The following is a 24,122-nucleotide window of genomic DNA, read 5'->3' on the forward strand; positions in this document are numbered from 1 at the left end:
TAAAAGTTGTCAGAAAGATAAATACTTAAATAAAATACAAATACCTGAAAAAGCTTCTGAAGCATACATTAACAAAGTCCTTCAGTATTTTCCAAATCTGATTCCATGGAATCAAGATCTACCAGAATGTGAAAATAGCTTCTTTGCACATGGAATATATATGTATGTATGTAATGTTTCTTTTGACCTTATCAGGACAAAACCTGTGTTTTTTCCCCCCCCTCACTTCAGTACTGAATACCTAAGAAAAATACCTGAAGTTGTTTTTCACTTTGTCAGTTTTTTTCTTTTCCAATAAAAATGTTATTTAAAAAAATGTAATGAAACGTAATCATTTGAATTAATCTGCAGAGAAGAAAATGCAATTCATTACCACAAAGTCCAAGTCTATTAATCCATGTTCTGACAGTATCATTCTTGCATGATAAATTGTTCCTGACGCTGTGCACAGCTTGGCATAGCTGTTTCGGTTTATGGCAACCAAACATTCCTCCTGGGCCTCCTATTGCATCACAGAAAATGACTAACTTGAGTGAAAGAAAAGAAAAAAAAATAGAAAGATAACATCAGAACAGTTTAAATTCCAAATTATGTGTTAAATTATATTTGTGGTTTTGAGGGATTTTCACAGCATTTCTTTGAAAGCTGTGGCGTATCATAATTATTATTTTTTGTTTCTCTTGAATATATTTTCCAATTTCAGTTGAAGGAACAGCAGGTTAAAACTTATAAACGTTCTTCCCTCAGCCCCCCCATTGAGAGAATTTGTAATTTTGTGATGAAAAATAAAACTGACATCTTCAGGAAAGGTTAGAGGATAAAGACATCTGTGCTACAGAACTGCATGTATTATTACTGTGGAAACATGTTCTGAACAGTACCCTGATTTTGAAAACAGTCAGCCCATAATCAAAAGAAAAGTGCAACTCTGGGGATGTTAGTAAGAGGAAGCAGTTTTAGAAGATATATCTATAGAGCTATTACTGTGATATCTCATTTCTCTGCTACACTACCAACTTCAAAACATTTTATCTGCTCCTCTAAAGAAGACAAATGCTAAAATACAAATGCAAGAAATATAATTTTCTTTCAGCTTTATTATTTTTATGATTTCCTGTCCTGCAAAAAAATATCTTTTATGCACAGCTGGCTTTAGTAAAAACATTTTAAAACTATCTTTCAATTGCTTTATTATATGTCTATGTTATTGTATTTATTTTATTAGCTTTGGTGGTTCTTGTTGCGATTTTTGTTGAACTAAATTACAAAAATGAATTCAATATTTATAAAACATACTTTAAAATAATTTCAGTCCCAACTAAAATTGAAGGAATTAATTAAGAAAATTAAAATTACTGTATCAGTATAAAGGTTGTGTAAGATCAGACAACAGGCAAAAGTTGCTTCTGATTCCAAAAAAAATGACAGTCGCTCCACTATATTAACAATGAAGAGATGAGAAGTTTATAATTTATAGAATTCAGTAACATTTGTGTTTGATTCCAGCTGAAAGTTGTAACCCCGAGTAGTCTGGAGGAGCAAGATGTACACATTGTTTAAATGTCATACAGCGTTCAGTACTGCGGCTCAGTGAAGCCAAGTTATTAAAAGGTCAGCTGCCTTGTCATTGTGATTACTATGGCATTTTGCTTAATACAGACACCTACAGTGTAACATGGATAAACTTCTATATTGAAATCTTTTTATTATGAGTAGAAAATATCAGACTGATTCTGTTGTATCAGTTTAGGAGCAACTTCATGGCAGTCATCGATGTTTTACCAAGTAATGAAAAATGTGTATAACTTACTTTAGTACATATTTCATATACAGAAGGCTTTCATAGTGGATAGTAGTCTGATGGGACTTAATAGTTGTTTTCACACCAGTTTGGCTTCATATCTAATAACTAGTAATTTTCTGTTAACTGCATACGAGTCTCACAGAATCAGAATCTGATTTATTGATCAAGACTTTGTGCACAAACAAGGGATTTGGGTTTGGTTTTCAAGCAAACAAAGTATGAATATACAGCGAAGGCAGCATGGTGCGAAGATGATCTTGAGAGAAGATAAATATGAGGAAGCCGGATATTTCCACTCCGAGCTGCATGCTTGTAACAATATGACGGGGTAAGCTTACTGAATGAAAGATTTTCAGAATGCGGCCCAGAAAAAAAAAAAAAAAGTTGGATGATTTTATTTTATCAAGATCTTCTTAACAGAAACAAAAAGCATGTTCTGATTTCCATTATGCACCCTGGAGGATATGAATTGGCTTGCTGTTTGGTTTTGTACAGATTGGCCAAGTTTGGGAAGAGAACATCCTTAGTCTGCAAATTAAAGGGCAATAATTCAGATGTAGTTCCTTAAAGGTTTTAGCCATTCATTACTGTTAAGTTTAAGTTAGGATTAAAGGAGAAAACATAGCAAATAACCACGTGGTAAAGATCAACAGAAATATTTTAATGAGGACTTAACTTTTTTTCCCCACAGAACAAATGATACATAATGATACAAAAGACAATTACATATACTATAAATAATTTTTAGCTAGGAATAAATATCTGAAAAGTGTGGCATGCATTTGCAATCAAATGCAGGGAAACACACACACCTAGGGAAAAAATTAGAGAAACCAATTAATCCAGCAGTCCTGTTTTTTTTGGACTGTGAGAGTAAACCGAAGAACCCAGAGAGAACCCACACCCGCACGAGGAGAACATGCAGAGACCCTGAGCTGGGATTTGAACCCAGGACCTTCTTGCTGTGAGGCAACAGTGCTACTGTACAGCCACTGTGCAGTCTGATTGCAAAACAATGATCCCAAATGTGGCCAATAAAACCTGTGGTTTGTTTCAGAAAGAATATAAAGCTGCTAGAATGATCAAGTCAATCATTTGGCTTGAATTCAGTTGAAATGCATTGAAAGAACTGAAGGCCAGCGTATAGACCAGATCCTCAGAGCCTTCAAGATTTGAAGACTGATATTTGTGAAGATGGTTGGGCTATTAATAACAGCTGTTGTCAGCAGCCTTGTTAGAAACAAATTTACAGAGAAAACATTGCCGGGTTCTGTGTTTATGATTCCGGCTTTGTTGTGTTTTTAGGTGATGCCCTATTCTGTAGTCTTTAAACGTCGTTACACATCTCTGTAGATACTCGTGGCATCCTTAATTTGGGGGCAAAGTATTTCATTGAACTTCACCTCCAATAATAATAATAAAAAAAAAAATCAACAGCCCTCACCTTCATCTACACCTATGACATTGGAAGCCAATATAAGCCAGAGTCTTTGTTATATTACCAATGGAAGAGTTTCATTTCTGAGCTCAAAAAGAAAAAGCAGACAGAACTTTTGCTGTCCCAAACTGCAAGACTTTGTAAAGCTTAGACATTAGTCAATGTCATCCTTCTAAATCTCCTCTCAAACCCTTTCACAAATTGAGTTGTATTTCTTCTTCTTCTTCTTCTTCTTCTTCTTCTTCTTCTTCTTCTTCTTCTTCTTCTTCTTCTTCTTCTTCTTCTCATTACTGGTTTTAAAGAAGGAAAAGAACTGCAGGAGGGCTAAGCAGACACAGGAGAGCTCCGGAGCAGACACAGAAGCAGGAATAGATGGATGACTGGATAGGAGATTGTTGAGGAGAGGAATAGAAATGTCCTGAATGCTGCTGCAGCAGGGTGTGCTGACGTGAGGAGTGTTCCCAAACACAGTTAGTAGCGACTGCGGACCAACTGCATTACCATACCCGCGCGCACACGCACACACACACACGCACACACACACACGCATGCATGCACACACACTCGACTGACACGGAGCGCCTAAGGGAGGGAGCTGCTTGCAGCCATAGCTAAATAGAATGGGGACAGACTCTCCTGTTTTGGTCCTGAAGAGGTCACTGTGTACTTCAGCATTATTTGTGTGTATGAGAGGTGAAGTGTGCAAGCAGGTGAATAAATCCCTACATCTGACAGCAATAGTGATTTAGTCATGCTCTACAGGTGTGTGTGAAGCCATGCGTGCTTACCCACAAATGTTCTTCAGTAGTGTGTCTCCCCTACTCCTCTCTTTCTTTTTTTTTTCTGCCCCAGTCTAACAGAGCTAGGTGCATATCATTGGATCAGTAGCTGCTGCCTGCCACACTGTCCAATCACATCTAGGAGGAGAAAATAGAGAGAGAAAGAAAGAGAGGCAGCGAGAGGGAGATGGGGGAGGAGAAAGAAAGAAGGGAAGGGAGAGGGAGAAGGAGAGAGAGGGGGAGATTGATCATTTAAACGTCCTGGGCCCTGTGTTCACGGAAGAAATACCTACATTCCAACTATCTGTGCTTCCCCCTCACCCCCCCTCATCGCTTTCACGTTTCAGCGGACTGAGAGAGACTGGAGGGCTGATTCCCCCCACCATCACCACCACCACCACCTCTTTTTTCTTTTCTTTTCTTTCTTATATGGGTTATTTTCACCCAGGAGACGCGCTACCACCACAACATCTACCAGCAGGAGCAGCAGCAGCAGCAGCAGCAGTGTAGGAATATCTCCCCATATCCCATCCCGGGCACGTCGGATCAGCCGCAGCAGCGAAAACACGAGGCGATCATTGCGGTGGACTGGAAGAGGAGAACATGCACCGCGGGATCTCACTCCGCTCACCCCGGCTGGGTACGGTGCATCTGTCATTTGGGGATTCTTTCCTTTTCTTTCTTTCTTTTTTTTCCATTTACTGCAGCGGGAATGCAGATTGAGTTTTTGTGCATTTTGGTGTGTGTGTGTGTGTGTGTGTGTGGGTGTGTGTGAAAGAAAGAACGGGTGAAAAAAGCAGTAGAGTGTGTGTGTGTGTGTGTTTGTTTTTTTTTTTTTTTTGCCGTAGTCAGCTTCATTGCCGATAGAGATTCAGACGGGATATTCTGCCTCACTGGCAAGCATTTCCTCCCCATCCTCTTTTTTTTTTTGGTTGGTTGCTGCTTTTATCAGTTCTTTCCATATGAAAATAAACCAAGGGGGAGGGTGGCAGGCGGCGGGTCTGCCTTGATAAATGGAGCGTTATTCATCAGCGTGTGTGTGATCACCACTGGAATGTTAACTAGCACCTTGGACAGCCCCAATACGACCCAGGAAGAGAGGAGATAGTGATGATCATCGCTATATTCTGACACGACTGCAGCTTATAGAGGGGTATACGGCTGAGAGATCATTGTGTGTGTGATTGTATAAAAATTTCTCAGAGTGTGTGTATGTGCGGATGTGTTAATATTCTGTCTTCAGGCCCTCAGAGAGAGCCGGCTGGGAAGCAGCTGTGTATGTGTGTGTGTGTGTTTTAGATATAGAGGGAGAAAGGAGTGTGTGTGAGCATGAAAGGTGACCAGAACTACAGGCTGAATCCCATTTCCTGAGGTTACCCCCACCCTTAGTTCTGCTCTCCTCCCTCTGTCACTTGGCACCTGAGTTCTGGTAGTGGTCAAAATAAGATTGTCTTTCAAGATGCTGATGCATCATCATCTTGTACATAAACATACAGCTAAAAAAAATAAAAAGTCAGAACAGTAGTATAAAACTTGTTTATTTTTCTAAGTCAACAGAAAAAGTGAAAATATATATTATATTACATACCAAATCATATATTCAAAGTTCTCTTTTTTAATTTTAATTTTGATCATTATAGGCTTCAGCTATTAAAAAACCAAAACATATAAATAAACAAAAATAAATGCTTTTGTAAAAACAAGAATTAGACAGTCATTGGAAATGTTGCTGACTTGACAGTTGTCCAGCAGAAATTCGTTGGCATCCTCCATGACAAGCTTACAATCATCATTAACAAAGTCGGTTGGCACGGTGCTGTTTGATGAAAAGTTTAGTGGAAGGAAAAAGAGTGGCAGGTAAAAGCACACAATTAACAAGGACAACCACAGCCTTGAAATGACTGTGAAGCAAAATTCATTCAGCACTTTGGAGGAGATTTACAAGGTGTGGAGCGTGACTGGAGTCACTTCACACACACACACACACACACACGCACACACACACCACACACACAAGAGCCGCCACCCACAATATACCCAAGACATTGGCTACAATTTTGCAAATCCTTGTGTTAAGTCACTTCTGAAGTAGAGATGTAAATAAGGCTGGACTGTTGCTGAGGTGTCAAATGTCTTCCTTTTTTTATTTTAATATTCTAATTTACTATAGTGCACTTATAAACATAAATGACCTAATATGCCAGTACACATCATATAAAGCATTGTCAATCTTTCAGCAGACATCAGCATATACAATGTCTATGCTTGTTAAGGAAGATCAACAATATAATGCCAGATGTAATGTGTTATGGACTAAATCTGCTTTGATATATTCATTATTCATATTTTTAGAAAAATATACTGCCAAAATAAAAGACTTTATCACACTCATCTTCAGATTTACTTACTTAATGACTACTGAGAATATACACTTTATACCCTAGTATATAAACCAAATCCACCATAGTGATAGACATAGCAAGCAGACATAGCTTGTGGAGGAATGAAAACAATATCAAAGAACATAAAATGTATACATTTAACTGCACATCTAATGGTTGTTTTAGTCTAAATTAGAGAAAATGACAAAACAATTGAATTTGGGAGATATCCTATCTTTTTGTTTCTAAGCTAGACTCTGAAAAATCTCAGTTTTCAGAGGTGAAGGCTTTCCCCTTAAACCTCCCCGTTACCCAGAGGAACAATTGGGATGCTCTATCCTTGGTAACATAGGGTCAAAGGGTAGGAATCAGAGGTAACAGGGTGAAAGTTGATTCAGATTGTTGTGTGTGTGATGTGAAGGAAGAAACAAGGTGTGTGTGTGTGTGTGTGTGTGTGTGTGTGTGTATGTGTGGAGGAGAAATAAGTGTGTGTGTTCGTGTCGCATGTGTCCAGCCTTACGCTACATACAGGTCAGGAGCCCCGTGGTGCATTCAGGATTTAATTAAGCGTGTGACGTGACACCCACCCCCACACACACATACACCACCCCTTCCCCCAACAAGGTCCTGTGATCTGTGAAACAGTCTGTAGTGAGGATGTGACACAGCAGCAGCCCTGACAGCCCGACACCAAGTTAAGCTGAGCGGACAACATCTCGTTTGCCCCATCTATCACTTTCATATCTATTTTTAAAAGGACCAAGTAAGGTAGCTCAGCAAAAGACTGATGACATGTGTGTATCATACGTGTGTGTGTGTGTGTGTGTGTGTGAGGGTATTCCACTGGAAACTAATTAAATTCATCTTTTATTTCTGTCTCCCCCCCCCGTTCCTCCCTCCCTCCCTTCTCTATGCTTCCAGGAGGCAGTCTGGGCTTGTTATGGGGGTGACCGGAAGGAGAGAGTGACAGAGGAACAGTGATGCCACTGTTTACATAACGACACATTCACACACATGCATCAACACACGTATATACCCACAGACATGCATGCGGGCTCAAATTGCCAGTCCGGGACACACACGCTCACTTAAACTCTCCAGCACATACATACGTACACTCACAGGGACTCAGTGACTGAGTCACTGCACACTCAGAGGCAAAGACTCACTGACTCACATGCAGACACATACACAAGGGGAAAAGGTTGCTCTCAAGAGACAGGACTGCGTGCAGTGTGTGTTATGGGCCAAGCTGAGCAGCAGCTGTGCGTTAGAGTTGGATACCTCTGAGGGGTCAGCATAGACGTAACCCTCAACCTGCCTCCAGCACTTCACTCTACCCCCTTTCTCCCCCTAGTTTTCTGCCTAATCAAACCGTCATGTCTGAGCTGAGGACCAGCAGAACTATTCCTCCCTCCCCCTTCTCCTCCTCGCTTGGATTTCCATCCCTCCTCCTTTCCCTTTGCTTCTCCCTTTCTCTCCAGCCGACCTCTTTGTCGGCTGAGCAGACAGTGCCTGTTGTTTCCACGGCGCAGGGCCGCATTCGTGGCATCCTGACCCCTCTGCCCTCGGACCTTCTGGGGCCTGTCATCCAGTACCTGGGAGTACCGTATGCAAGGCCACCAACTGGGGATCGCCGCTTCCAGGCACCTGAGCCGCCTCTGCCGTGGCCCGGAATACGGAACGTGACACAGTTTGCTCCAGTGTGCCCGCAGGCTTTGGATGAGAGGAGCATGCTGGGAGATATGATGCCATCCTGGCTCACAGCAAACCTGGATATAGCAGCAACTTACCTCACTCACCAGAGCGAGGATTGTCTCTACCTCAACATCTACGTACCCACAGAGGAAGGTGAGTGAAGTGTGCAGTGACTTTACGGGGCTGGGGCGGTTAAATTTGCATGCACAGTTAAGGTTGGGATTACATGTTATGGTTTATGCCCTATGGTGAATACATGAGCTAAGAGAATGATACCTTTGACAAATGATTAAAACATGGCAGAGAGCTGTTGCTGCACATACTCAGGCTTGTTGAATAAATAAATAAAGGTTTTTAAAAATGGGCCTTGTTTTCTCTTCCCCTTCAACATGCCGCTGGTTAAACCGACGCTTAATATGCAGACACCTGCGTCAGTCGCTATGGGGTTTACGCATTTACTTGTGGAGGAAAATGGGAAGGACACAGGCTTACTCATGCATACATATTGGTTGATATAAATGCATGTGAACCCATGCACATGCACACTCAAATCAAGGACTGCACCCTCCGGCTTTTGGTGGTTAACTAATGTCACCTTGGTGATTTGAACACATTGGTAATCTGCCTGTCTATCTCAGACATCCACGAGGAGGGGGGTCAGCGGCCAGTGATGGTCTACGTCCACGGAGGCTCGTATTCTGAAGGCACCGGGAACATGATGGATGGCAGTGTGCTCGCAAGCTACGGCAATGTCATTGTCATAACCCTCAACTATCGCCTTGGAGTTTTAGGTAAAAGAATCACTTATCTCAGTTTAATACATCATTTGTGTAACCATATGCAGACTATTGTGTTGTTAGATAGCAAGTAGCTATAAATTTAGTAGTAGTAGCAGTATGAGTATAGTTTTGTATAAAATACTGTTCGAAAAAATAAACCTTAAATTCCCTTAAATGTATTCATTTTATGTAATAATTTCCTTTAGTGTTTATTGTTGCCATAGCAGCAATACAACAGTGTTGTTCTATTTATTGGAACTGTTTTGTGGGTGTCTGTTTTTTCAGATGGTGGAGGAAATCTGATTAGATCATATACAAAGTTATTAATTGGCATAGTCAAGCTTTTGTACTTCAGTAATTATAGGATTATAGAATTTTCACTGAAAAAGACCTTTTAAGTCAAGGTTTAAAGGTCTCATTAAGTTTCAAAAGGAATCTCTCTGGACCATTTCAAATTTACTTCCAATGGCTTCTTTGTCCTAAAGGACAAGTGCACAGAAAAGCTGTATTCCCTTTCATTCCTTGCCCTTACGCCATATCTGCACCACTTTAATTTGCTCGTTCATATCAAGGTTGCTGGGTTTCTCGTTCCTTTTTGTAATGCTGAGGGTCGGCAGAGAGGTAGCACTACTTCGCTCTTCAAACAGAGATTTGCTTAAAATGTCAGGTATGACCAGAGTTCAGAAATGCATTTCCAAGTATTTCCTACACTTTACCCTTTCGCTCTAGAACTTCTGGTTTACATGTATGCGAAGACAAATGGAAAAAGGTCTGTCATTTTCAGCTTCAAATTCCTACACATCAAATTACAGTGTAAATAATGTAATTCCCAAGTAAGACAAGCTACCACACATTGTTTTGGGGTTTTAAAATTCCATGACTTGATGTAAACGTGTGCGCTGCACAAATGTTCCTCCCTCTGCTATAAACATGTTATAGGAATATTGTTACCTAATTTAGTGCCATAATACATAGATTCTTTACCTGCATTGATGACCATTAACTCAACTCAGCCTGCTGAATGCTTGTATTGGGGTAGACGATTTTTAAATTGGAGTGGACAATTTTTGGAGTAAAATATATAGCTTTGTCAGAAAAACAATTGTAATGTGAAATGTAGTGTACTCTGATGTCTTACATTAATTAAAAAAACATTAATCTTAACACAAGTCATTTGCATAGCTTTACAGAGTATGCATGGATGCACTGACATTGTACCTGTATAAATGAAAAAAAAAAAAAAGAAACGGGCCAATTCATGAAGTACTTAAATTATTTTCCCTTTCACAGATGGAATGTGTTAATAAATAGTCTTTGTCATTTTGGATTTAGAGTGATAGGGCTTTGGAAAATGGAAAACTCTTAAAAATGAGACCCTTGTAACTGCATCACTTTATGCACCATTTAATTGCATTGTTGAGTAGCAAGGTGGCAACAAAGATTGCTCCACAGAGTGTAACAGTCCAGGATATGTCCAGTGTTCTGGAAACATCTGTGTGAGGTGAATCTTGAAGCACTGATTCCAAACAGTGGAATCAGCACCACTGGGGGTGATTTGTTGTGAATCTCCCCCAGACTCTTGAGTTTACTTTACAGTCCTCTCCCTGTTGCTAGAACACTTTCTTCTTCCACAGCTTTTCCTTCCACTAAACTTTTAAATAATGTGATGGGATACATTTGTATTGGTTTTATGTAATAGCCAGTGTCTTTAAGAAGCAACTTTGCAAACTGCCATGATCAACATGAACAAAAATAAGCACTTGAAAGATATTACCCCATGAATAATGTAAAAGTCTTACTTTTTAAAATTTAATTAATGAAATAAATTAACTTTTCATTGATATTCTAATTTATTGAGATGGGCCTATAGTTTGCGACTTGATTCAGAAGATTAATTCTGGCAGGTTGATAATTATCTTTCAACTCATTTCTCTATTATCCAGGGATTCTTAATGATTCATTACAGTTTTGTTTAAGGTGATTCTGCATGTAGATTTATATATATCTCAACACAACAGCTCATTTTTCTGAACAAATGTATACAATTTTCACCATCTGGGTTATTTAATCCTTCAATGAGCTATAAAAATGCTCAAACCATCAGTGATTTGTTTCTTACCCAGAGCACAGTTTCTCTCCCGCTATTCCTTCTTGTTTGAATGGAAACATGTTCAGCATCCCTTGTGGAAACAAAACCTCCCTGAAGCCATTTTTTCCTTCCACTACTGTCATCGAGTTGAATCTGATCCTTTTTATCTCCATGGCTCTTCGACTCATTGCTCTCTGAACAGAAAAAAAAAAAAAAAAATGTTGGATTCCCTTTGGTTTTTCTAATTTTAGTCAGCCCTACGAAGCCAAAGAGTTGAACAAACAGACCATCTTAAAATCCATTTAGGCTTTTTGTGGTTGCAGTGACCGGTGTGACATAGCTTAGGAAGGGGCACATGAGGGTTAAAACATTTAATGCCATAAAGCATCATTTACTTTGCTGTACTAAGAGCCGGAGTATTGAGTTGTTTATGCGAGCAGAGTATCTATGGCCTCAGTATGATTAAGTCAACCGGGCAAGATGCATATTCAATTGCCTCGGCGATATTGATATTTTATATAAAAACAATAACAATAACAAAATCTCAGGGGCATTGTTTCAAGTTTGTTTATCCATTAAAATGTTCTTTAAAAGCACAAAGCTGATGCTAATTCTGCTGCATGGAAGCATTTGAGGACTTTATGAGAGGTTCTGCTCTTAAAAGGACGCCACATCTTTGACTCAGCTTTAATTAAACAGATAATGGTATTTTTTATTAGCCCACAGCGGTGCAGACAGGAAATGTGGAGAAAGACATGCAGTAAAAGGTCCAGCAGGCTTGGAATTGGTCTTGGGATTCGCTGCTTGAAGGCATTCATGCCCATGTGCCCTCACAGCTTAGCTATCAGGTCGCCTCAGGCGGCGCAGGTTTTCTTGAAAATGTATTGAACCTGAGTTGAACATTTTCTAAAAAAAAAGAGATTTAAACGTTGAAATTCAATGTTTTTTTATTAGATGCAGAGTTAAGGCTGACCTTGTGGAAAATTGCTGCTGCAGATGTGATCAACATTGTGAGCCAAACAAAGAACAATTCTACATGCTTATTTTTGTCCTCACCCCCCCCGTCCATTTTGTGTGTTTATGCCACCTCCAATACAATCTTCACCATTACCATCATCATCATCCTCCTCATTTCGAGTAGCAGAATCACCTTCCTCCTCCTGTTTTCCATCATCATGAGTGGATGCATGAGGTGAGCCCATTTACACAATGCAATACATTATTATGCCAATGATTTTTTTTGCCTACTCTGCAATATTCACCTGGAAATCAAATATGCCTCTGTGAAAATGTGAACTCCTTAAACAGTTTTAGTTAAATATGGCTTGAATGCATATAATCCTGTAACCATTCAGAATGAATATAATCCTGATATTTTCTTTTTTGCTTCAATAAAACATCTGATAAAATGCACAGAAGTGAAGTAATGCACTACTTTAGTCTTGCCTTCACGGTTATTATACTCTTTTTGTGCCGGAGGTTCACAGAAATGAGCTTCTGCAGTAATGAGATATACTGTGGCAAAATGAGCCATTAGGATCTTCTGTGTTTACTTAATAATGTCAGTAGAAGAGGGAATAGGAGGCGGCTGTGGGTGTGATGGCAAGCGTGTGTGGTTTTCTGCTTGTTGTAAGTTCACAGTATTGTGACTGCACCTTTGTGGTTTGATCCAGTCTAAGACCAAGAAAGAAAACCACATCTTTTTTTTTCCCATCTCATTTTTAAAGCTATGATAAATACAGTTCCTTGCAAAAGTATTTATACTCCATGAAATTTTCCACATTCTGTCATGATGCAATAACAAGGCTCATTGTGTTTTAAAGTGATATTATAACAGGGAAAGACCAGGTCAAAAAAGTGCATAATTGTAAAGTGAAAGGAAAAGGACACAGTGTTCAACATATTTTACAAAGAATATCTGAAAAGTGTACTTTCGCAATAAGCCCTTTTCACACAGGAACATGAGGATAAAATCCAATGCAATCGGTGTTACAACCTGTGGTAAAGTATTAACTCAGAGCGACTAATACCACACATTAAATATTTTCATTTATGCGTCTTCAATTTAGCGCTACTTTGTGTTGGTCTGTTACATAAAGTCCCAATAGTTTCTATAAAATACACAGCAGCCAGTGTGTGAAAAAGTAATAGCAGCATGAATATTTCAAAAGACACTATAAAGTTGCAGACATGTACATTTATACAGTCATGTTCAATCACTTAGAATGTTATTGAAAAGCCCACAAAGTTAAACACAATTTGTTTTATATCCATTAACTGTTATGATTTTCCAGCTTATAATTAACCAAAACATTACATTTAAAATCAGAATATTAAGTCAGACCAATAAGAAACATTTTAATGCAGAAATGTGGGTTTACTGCAAAAGCATGTTTAGTACCTGCTTAAAAGTTATTTTCAAACGGTACTTTTAATCTGACAGAAGAGATGACCTGGAACACATATTTTAGTCTACTGGGCATGGCCGTACATGTTTTGCAGGTAATATGACTTCCTTCTATCTCTGCCTGCCTGCAGGATTTCTCAGCACAGGTGACCAGGCAGCAAAAGGGAACTACGGCTTGCTTGATCAGATTCAGGCTCTGCGCTGGGTGAAGGAGAACATTGCATCCTTTGGCGGCGATCCAAGCAGGGTCACCGTGTTTGGATCTGGTGCTGGTGCATCATGCGTTAGCCTCCTCACCTTGTCCCACTACTCTGAAGGTAAGAGAAAATCATGCAACACAATTTCACTACTCACTGACGTTTAGTTTTCACTTGATTTTCTTTTTCGTATAGTATATGTTAAAAATAGTAAACAGAAATTGATGAGGACGGTGTATTCCGCGGAAAGTCGTACATTATACATTTGAAAATTATATATTTGGAACCAAGGTAAATAAGAGTAAAAAGCCTTAAATGCTACCTTTCAAATAAAATGAAATACTTTTTCTCTGGTTTTTACTTAAACCTTTACATTTCATGTTTTTATCACTTTTTAAATAAGTTTACATTTGTTTGCTGCAAATCATCTTTTATTTTGCTACAATTCTGTGATAACTCTTGATTCATTAGTTTTTTTTATGTATAGGAGAATTTTAATGTTTCACCATTTTTTTAAATTTACTTAGTTTAGCATATTTGGTGTGATTTCCTAAGGTCGTTTAATTACATGAAAAGTGGACCATAAATAAAACTCAACTGACTTGATATAATTCTCATACCTTTTATTTTAGTTATGTTGAGATTTGGATATCCATTGCATTCCTGTTCAATTTGTGTGATTACAAGTTATGCTTTAGACCTTGTTCAGTCTTTGAAACATTTCCAGTCGTTTTAATCTTTTAAATAACTACGCTTTTGTAATATACTTTATGGTAGAACACTTTAATATAAGTTCATCAGACCACAGGACATGTCTCCAAAACTTGGTCAATTGGCTTTCTAACTTGCTGTTGGAGAACTGGCTTCTTCCTGTCTGAGTGGCCTTTCATGTCATGTCATCCCAGGACTCATTTAACCCTGGATTCTTTTTACAACCAGCATCTTCTTTAGTCTTTTGCTTTTGTTCTGGCATCGATGCACACATTTCACACACACAAAAAAAGTGTACTCATCACAGTACCCATCTCCTTCCTGAATGGTACAAAGGCTGGACAGTAAAGATAAATGTATTTTAAGGCTCTTTACACCTTTTAACCAAAAGAATATATATCAGTGTACGTGTGTGTTGATGTACTTGTGTACAAAAACGTATTTGCAAAAGTGATCCTTTTTGGATTTATTGAATTTTTACTTTTTTTTGTATCAGATCTGTTCCACAGAGCCATTATCCAGAGTGGCAGCGCTTTAGCCAGCTGGGCTGTCAACTACCAGCCAAGCAAATATGCCCGGCAGCTCGGCGAGAGGGTTGGCTGTGGCATTGATGATAGCACTCAACTGGTCACCTGCCTCCAGGGCCGGAGTTTCCGTGAGCTTGTGGAACAGAACATTACTCCGGCCAAATATCACACTGCTTTTGCCCCGGTGATTGATGGCGACGTTATACCTGATGACCCTCAGATTCTGATGGAGCAGGGGGAGTTTTTGAACTACGATGTGATGCTGGGGGTCAACCAAGGCGAAGGCGTGAAGTTTGTGGAGGGAATTGTGGACTCGGAGGACGGTGTCACAGCCGAGGACTTTGACTTTGCCGTGTCAGACTTTGTGGATAGTCTGTACGGTTACCCAGAAGGCCGAGATACACTAAGAGAGAGCATACGGTGAGTATGAAAGTGAAAACCCATGTATGTTTAAGCATCCATGTGACATTCTTGGAAGTATGATTACCAGCTTTCCTGCTTAGAATTAATCGGAATAGACAAAAAAGGGAAAAGGGCCATAAATGGGTCCACATTATCCTCATCAATAGATGTATAATTTTATGTTGGAGGTATGATGAAATAGGTACTTGGCAAGCATTATGCAGATGCACTTTTTAGTGATGACCCTTAAGGTGGCTGAAGACTCCTTACAAGAAAATATAGACTTCTATATTTTTAATAATAATTTGTAGAAATGAAAGCTACAATTCAGAACTGAATCTCCAGTTGTTGTTGCTGTTTATGATCCTGAATCTACTGTTTCGACTGCAGCACAGCTTACTAATGCAGGATAGTAGAAATGAAGCAGTTTAAAAATCATGAGCTACTGCTTTAAGTACTATTCTTTTTATGTTTATTGATTTTTATTGAGTGGTTACAATGCATGAATGAGTATGAGATTCTTGCGGTATGACAACTTCAAATATCAGCTACTAATATATTATAATAATTATAGCTCATAGCATCAATAGTTGTTATAATACCAAGTAAAGCCTTTTTAGAGTAAGGCCAGGAGCAGAGATGTACCGATCGGGGTTTTATGACTGAGAGACGGCTTTTTGTAAAACTGACCTACCAATCCTAGCTTTCCTTGATGGTCTTAAGGTACTGGTTCATGAAATCGGGCCTGTCTGGACCTCACTTGGGGTTAAAAATCAACAAGTGCACGACACTGAGAGGACAAAAAAATCACAAAATGGATAATGGTGAAAGAATAATTATGCTGTCTATTTTAGAAGAGGTTAAAAAACAGTTCTTACAAATAGATAAAAGACAATGTGTTCACTGTTGACGCTATACCCCTGTGTAACTGACTTACATAAGGCTGACACAATGAACCTTAGCTCTGCCTCTGCGGTCTCTTCTGCTGCTTATGTGTCAGTCAGAAGTTGAAAAGTTTTGACAACCACTGTCTTAATAAACTATAAATAAAGCCTTTTTAAGTATTTTTATCCAGCCTTTCGCCATTAATTATAATTAAAAGCAGAGTGGCAAGTGTATGTTTCATGAACGGCTGCTGTAAAACAGAGTTTTACCATTATTATAAAACAAAGACAAAAAGATTAGAGTTGAAATTGGAATCAGTCCTTAGCATCTTCAATCAGAAATGAGCCCCAATAGTCTGGTTAATAGTATTAAATGTAAACAGTTATCTCTGTGTATTTCATACAAAGTGGAGATTCTTCCGCTAAGATAAACACATGGAAAAAAAAAATCCAAATAGCTGCCAACATTTCCAAATCCAGCAATCCTTGACAGACATCAAACAATAAAATTGCAATTGCGATGTAGCACAACAGTCCTGTTATCTCACTAAGCCTCTCAGTAAGCCATACAATCATCCTCTGCATAAAATGCAGTTTCGATCTTCTATTACTTTGCTTTCACATACTTAATTTTAAACTTAAGATAAATGAAAAATGAATCTAATTTTGGGTTTCCCTGAAGTAACAATTTCCACATGGAAGATCTGGTAAAACGCAATCCAGTGCTTTCCACTGAGGAGAAAAATACTTGATTTTTGAGGTTATGTTGGGCCACTCACCTGTCAGGGTCAGTCAAACTGAAAATCAGGTGATTCTAGTCCGACCCATTTCTCTTTAAATCCTTTACTGAAAAACATAAGCTGATATCAGCTGATTAATAATACAGTTAAGTAGCTAGCCTGCAGTTGGTTGCTTGTCAGACATGCATATTATAGCTTTGCAGCTGTAGTTTTAAAATACCAATACCTTTATGAGAGTGATGACAGTGTACTCCTTTTAGTTTGAACACAATGACTGGAAATGAGTTCAAACATATTTATTCTTTATGCCAGCCCACGGTGGCGGCTTTCAAAACACTTGGTTTTGAAACCTTGGTGTACACAATGCTTATGACAGGCCTAGTCTCAACCATTTCTTTGAGAAATAAAAATGATTGATTAAAGAATGTTGATAAACGTTTTTCAAGGTATAGGATAAAATTAAAGCAATGGGGGTTTGTGAGTAACATTTCTATTTATTGGGTCCCTGAAATTAGCAGGGTTTATGCAGTTCAAACGCAGCTTTGTCTTTTATCTTGACTTTGATCTTTGCATATCTGCTGATCTTTTGCAAAAATGAAACAGCTTGAAATCTTAATAATGGTCACAGATTAACACAAAAGTAAATTTTATGTAGCACAACCTTTTTTTATTTTTTTTTTTGAATGATGCTACAAAACAATGAAGCTCTTGATAGGGAATAATGTTGAAAGTACCAAAGTCTGCCAGCTGCAATTCTAATGCTCACAAATAAACACAAAATGCATTGATAAAATCATAGTTTACAAAGTAAGGCTAAATATAATTCCAAATATATTATATCTTTATTCCTGTACTTCGATTTAATGCAGACAAACTGAATTTTGCAAGCTGCTAACAAACAGCTCCTGAGGAGAACGCACCACTTCAATGCCATCAGGTGACAATGGCCTTTAGAAAAAATAGTAAACTATGAGATAAATAAAAATCCACCCTCACTGACGATAAACGTGTAGATAAAACAGCTATCTCTGAGCATTACAGTCCCAGATATATTGTTCACACAGCAACCGTAGCCCACAAACTCCCATAATTTACTGTGCATACAAAACTCTGTGTTGCCAAGTAACACAGTGATTGCTGGACTTCTTTCTGGACAGTAACATCCATTAGTCAATTTGTTGTACTCATTGGTCTGATCATCATTCTGCTCTCAACTCCTCTGTACTTCCTTCCTCCCTGCAGTAAAACCACCCTCTAAAGATTTCAGATACTCAGCTATATAATGTCACGATAGACGTGCACGATTAATGAATTTAGCATTTAGCCAGATTCAGTGAGCGCTTGTTGGTTATTTGTTGGTTGCACACACATTGGGTGTGTTTGGTGGAGCCCATTTAACTTGATCTGTCATTTTAGTTGTCTTCTCTCACTGTTTCAAAAAATACTCTGTCAGGCTAATATTTATTATTATTATTTGCAAGGACTTCCATGTAGATGCCGTCCTTTATTTTACTGTCTTTTAGCAATACAATGCTGTTAGAAAACTGCTTAGCCAGCACCGGCGTGACCACCCAGCTTGCAGTACTATTTACAAGCTGAAAGCTTTGTACCCAGTGAGCAGCAGGGAAGACCTAAAGTTCATTTGTTTATTTTTAATAACTTAAACAAACCATCTGTGACTCTAACTTTTGGAAAGCTACTGCATTAAATGCAAATACTTGACCATGTAGAAAATGTATTTAGGAGCACGATTTATTTGGTGTATGTGAAATATTTTGCTTAGTCAAGCGGCGATCTGATTTCAAATATGTTTTGTGAAGGTTCATGTACACTGACTGGGCAGACCGCGACAACGCAGAAACGCGGCGAAAGACACTAGTGGCACTTTTTACAGATCACCAGTGGGTGGCGCCAGCCATTGCTACAGCGGATCTCCATGCACAGTATGGGTCTCCTACCTACTTCTACTCCTTTTACCACCACTGCCAGAGTGATGCCACGCCACCCTGGGCTGATTCTGCCCATGGCGATGAGGTAAGACTCCTTGTGTCTTTCCTAATATTTACTTTTGATTCACCAAAAGAGATAATATTAGATGTTAAGAAAAAGAAAATATATCTGTAGATGTTTAGATACACTCACTATGAGCATGAATGTGATTCATTTTGGGGTTTTAATGATTTGTTTAAAATAATTTTTCAAAATGGAATGGTAATACAATAGACAACTTCCATAATTTTGGTGCACACATTTTAAATTATTAAGTATTTTCTACCTAGTATGAGAAAAATCAGATGATGGTGAGATTGTAATGGTATTATTAGTTCTGGTTTTTAGGGATAGTTGTTACATTTCCAATAAGGTTGAGGTTTACGTGTCTACAGAGCTTAATGTTTTTGCCCGCTTTGTTCGTTAAAAAAAAACAAACAAAAAAACAGTTTAATAATTTTCTGTTTGGTCCACATGCTAAAACCTGAATCCAGGTTTTAGCATGAAAACTGTGGAGGAGAAGATAAAAAAATCAGGTGTAGTCCTCCATCTTCATTGTTGCACCAGGTTTGTGCAAACTTCAGCAAGAGGCTGCCGCCACTGTGCTTAAAAGATTGTATAGTATTCTTGGGTTTAAAAGTTTTACCTTGACTCTCTTTCTGTTGTTTTGGCCCGAAAGCTCAATCTTTATCTTGTCTTACCGTAAAACATTTCACCAAAAGGTACTTACCCAATAACTGCAGCTAATTTCGTTTCCGCTTGGAGGTGTCAGTTTCAGAGCTGGTCTCTCGGCAAATGTGACTTTTAAGTGGCTTCATAGTGTTTCAGCATCTTCCAGTGTGTGATAAACTTGAGCTTAAGTGGAAACTCGGTTGCCCCTTGAGCAATATAAATAATGACATTTAGCATCAGAGAGTTAAAAAGTTGGACACAACTGAATGTTTCAACATAGCACAGATCCCAAAACCACGTAAAAACAGTGGAATAAATCAGGCTAACATTTTAGGCTCTGGAAGGGTGCCAACTTCAGCCCTATTAAACTTGTTTGGACCATGCTTCAAAGCTGAATTACTGTTTCTGATAAGAGAAGTGGCCAAATACTCTAGCAGAATTAAGTTACAAGGTTGTTGGCTCCAAAAAGGATGTACTTCATCTACGGCTTTATAAGGGACATTCATCCAAATACAAATCAGGGAAGGTGAATGTGTGTATTTGAGCCTGTATGTAAGATTTCGATCCTGCATTGATGCTACACAATTCACAAGTCCAAACAAAAAAATAAAACAAAACAAAAAATAATCAGTTTAAATACATCAATTAAAGCCCTTAATGAATAAGGGCTTTATTCAGATGAGTGTGATCAGGCACTCATCTGTGCCTGATCACAGATCAGGCACAGATGAGTGCCTGATCTGTGATGATCTCAAAACGAAACAACTCTGCCTTTGTAAACAGATTTACATCTGTTTTCTCACCTTTACCCACGTGTCAAGTACAACTTTAATATTTAAAGTACACACAACTAAAGGCATACATCAACACAGGTTAAGTGCACTACTACCAAATAAAAGTTAATTTATGAAGCTAAATGAAAAGAGGAGAAATAATACTCAAGAGCATTTGGGAAATGTCAGAAAATAATCCATCGGTTGATGAACTCTTCGGAAATTGTTCAAAAAGCTTCACAGCAGAAATACTCAGAGTTGAACCAAATCAAACTAAGTTGAACATTTTTCCTTCCAACAGATGTTTGTTTTTTAGTTTAACTGTACAAAATAGATGTCAAATAAAGTTGAACAAACTATTGAATTATTTTCCTTGGACTATGTTTTGATACTTTCTACTGTGGGTGTGGGTTCACTTTTTATGTGCAACTAATAAAAGCTGAGGCAGGCAAAAAGGTGCAAAAAAAAGAGATAAATTTAAAATTCTGCTTGAAAAATACAAATATGAGATGTGTTTCACAGTTGGCTTTTATAATTATCAGAGAGCTATTCTAAGCAAAAGGCAAAACAAAGCAAAAAAAGGCCCTAATCACCTGCTTTAATTACGGCAGAGTTGTAATTACTGCAAGGAATATCTGAACAAGAACAGTACCAAGCTTAGAAAACAGCAGTTGCTGGATGCACCATCAGTTGTACAAGTACTCTTAGAGATGAAAAGAGTTTTAATGTACTTAATTTGCTCTGTGCGATTCCTCATCTCTTCCCCCCTCATTTTCATTTGCTTTGCAGTGTAGGCAGTTGTTTTCAATGCGGAAATTCTGAACATTTTATTCACATTTTTCATTCATGTGGGCTTTTCTGAAGTCTGCAGAGAGAGAAGGAGCTGAGTTCTAATTTTCTTTTAGGCTACTTCAAATACAGTCTTTTGAGTGGTTATGAAATTTTAGCTCACTGATGCTAAAAATGTTCTGCTTTAAGGCTTTAAGCATATTCTCTAAAAGAAAAGAAGTATCTACTGTCTTCTAGGTCTGACTTTCAGCACAATCCTTTTAAATCTTCAAATGAATTAGAGGCTTTAATTTAAGTTCATTTACAGATTGTCTTGTTTTAAGCAGGGATTGGATGTATTGCGCAGTTTAATCCAGCGTGTGTGTTGGTGTGTGTAGGTGCCCTACGTGTTCGGCGTGCCCATGGTGGGTCCCACTGATCTGTTCAACTGTAACTTCTCCAAGAACGACGTGATGCTGAGCGCAGTGGTAATGACTTACTGGACCAACTTCGCCAAGACCGGGTAAGCTGAAAAAGGTTCAGTGATGTGAAACATGAATCAGACGGAAAATCCCACTGACGGGGTTTTTCATTTTCTTCATGCAGCAAAAACTCATGAAAAACAAAGCATCTCTTCAGCTAATTAGCTTTACTGCGATATCAATATCTAATCCTTGCCTACGAGGAGAAGAGGTCTTATTTTAATGAATGAAGGCCCAGACATTTAATCACATTTTCGGATGTAAAATAAAGTGTGCTGATTGATTTTTTTCCTCCTCGTTTTTTTTTTTTTTTTTTTTTGTATGACTTCACAGAGACAAGGGTTTGGCAACATGCAGTGTTGTTTGTGTCAGTGTGGACAGCTCACTCTTGAATTTACAGGAACAAATCTCATCCAAGCTTAAAATGAGACGGCCAAGATTCAAGTCAATGTTGTTGTTAAGATAAACAGCTTTGTGCCTCTTCGCTCTGCAGTTCTTAATACGCTAGCTTTAATTCTTTGGGCTAACTCAGAGTGATTCATATCGCATATTTTAATACACATCTTCTTTCTTATTGCTAACTGACATTCAGGGTTGCATTTATATTCATAACATATATTTTATTTTGAAGGGGAGTTTCCACTACGAAAACTGATTTTTTTAAAAGCAGAAAACAGTGTTAATAGGAACAAGCAATGAATTGACAGGTGAGGAATGTGCGTTGTTTTTCCTTCAAAGCGTCTCAGGGTGATGAGGAGATACTTATTCAAATAAAATCATGAAAGAAGCACTGCAGATTGTTTTGGCAGCGGTTGCACCGTGATGTTCTGTCAAAGTCTTGACAGGCCTTTTCATTTTTTTTTCAGGGGCTTGAAGTAACCTACTCTCTCCTTTTTTCTACTCGATCATTTCTGCGGAACGGAGTGCTTACTCAAAATGTTAAATGAAAAAGTACTGCCTAAAGCTAGAGGATTCAATTTATTAAACTGAAAATGAAATTATCTGCCTGTGGCTTAGAGAAATATAAGTATAGAAAAAATACCACTTTAAAACTTTAGAGATTCGACATTATATACAGTGCCCTGCAAACATCTTAAACCTTATTTATTTTTTGTTAATATAACACAATAGACCACAATGTACATTTTATGTGGTAGACCAAAACAAAGAGGTGTACACATGCAACGTGGAAGAAAACACATTCATGGTTTTCTACATATTTTACCAATAAAGATCTCATACAAGGAAATTAATCTGCATTTATCCACTTTACTCTGATTCCTCTAAATAAAATCCAGAGCAAATAACAATCTGCTGAAGTCACCTAAGGCCTCACTGGTTTGTTAGAGAACCATAGTGAACAAACAGCATCATGCAGAACAAGGAACACAGCATGCAGACCTCAGATACAGCTGTGGAGAACTATAAAGCATAGTTAGGTAATTAAACAGAATCAGAAGCTTTGAATGTCTCATAAAATACTATTCAGCTCATCTGTTTAGTAACAATGTTCTTTCATTCTGACTGGGACTTGCGGGCCAGTCTGGTTCTTATTTCCATCAGTTACTGGGTGAGAGGTATTTAACATAAAAACCTCTTTTATGCATCTGCTTTTCATTAAACAGCTAGCAAGAAGAAAGTAGCCATAAAGAATGCTGTCAAAATGTCCATCTGCCATCAGGCAGTTATTTTAGGGACACCTAAGACAGCACGCTATAAAAGAAAGTACTCTTGTCAGATGGGACCAAGTCTGAACATCTATCCCCACAGGAAAAACATTTTGTGGTTGAAACCTGGCAGTGAACAACACACTGGAAACACCCTACCCATATGAAACATGGTGGTGGCAGCACCATGCTGTGGAGATGTTTTTCTTCAGCAGGGACAGGGAAGCTGATTAGCGCTGATGGGACAATGGAGGAAGTTAGTATAAGAAGATATTTTTAAAGGCTGCAAATTCGGACTGAGATGGATTTGGTTTGGTTTTCTGTGGCCAAATCAATGTTGAGATGTAGAATGAATTGCCAATCTGTGTCATAGCCCTCCTTCCAAATCTGATTGAGTTTGGGCTATTTTACAGCCATTTTTCACATTAACAACTATTTGCAGTAATGCATTAGTTGATCTACCACATGAAACCCTAACATTTTACATTGAATGTTATGTTCATTATGTGAACACGTTGAAAGGGTGTGATTACCTTTGCAGGCACAGGTAAGACTTTTGTTTACTCTATCACCCTAAAAGACAAATATAATAGCTGAGGATAAACCCTCAGAAGTGAGAAATTACTATTAATTAATTGAATTGAGGCTCCCTCCACTGGAATCTTTTCAGATTTATAGAGTCATCGTCAGTGTAACTGCTAATCTAAACAAACAGTCTCGCTCGCTGACAACATAAAGAATAGGAAAAGTGCTTTTAGAGATTTAACTCTGACGTGTGAGTGAGAAAGAAAAACAGAAACGTATCTCTAATGTGGATGCACTAAAGCAGTGACATCACATTAGATTTGCAGTTTCCAGCACAGCTTGAATTATCATTACCACCATAGCAAGCCGCAGAGCAAAAATCACCAAAGGAGGGATGTGAAGAGTTCAGT

At 38.4% G+C, this 24,122-nt stretch overlaps 1 protein-coding gene across 1 annotated transcript in view; it reads left to right on the plus strand.

The window, feature by feature from the left end:
- The first annotated feature begins 4,200 nt into the window (after positions 1–4,200).
- Positions 4,201–24,122, plus strand: part of LOC103156551 (neuroligin-4, X-linked-like) — a 28,083-nt gene continuing 8,161 nt past the window's right edge. The window contains exons 1-7 of the mRNA XM_016664443.1: positions 4,201–4,661; positions 7,324–8,253; positions 8,739–8,891; positions 13,507–13,692; positions 14,780–15,230; positions 18,657–18,870; positions 21,437–21,561. Coding sequence (XP_016519929.1) covers positions 7,782–8,253; positions 8,739–8,891; positions 13,507–13,692; positions 14,780–15,230; positions 18,657–18,870; positions 21,437–21,561 — 1,601 coding nt within the window. The 5' untranslated portion in view covers positions 4,201–4,661; positions 7,324–7,781. The remainder of the gene's footprint in view (positions 4,662–7,323; positions 8,254–8,738; positions 8,892–13,506; positions 13,693–14,779; positions 15,231–18,656; positions 18,871–21,436; positions 21,562–24,122) is intronic.

Source organism: Poecilia formosa, unplaced genomic scaffold (genome assembly GCF_000485575.1).
Source record: "Poecilia formosa unplaced genomic scaffold, Poecilia_formosa-5.1.2 Scaffold486, whole genome shotgun sequence".
Taxonomy (NCBI): Eukaryota; Metazoa; Chordata; class Actinopteri; order Cyprinodontiformes; family Poeciliidae; genus Poecilia; species Poecilia formosa.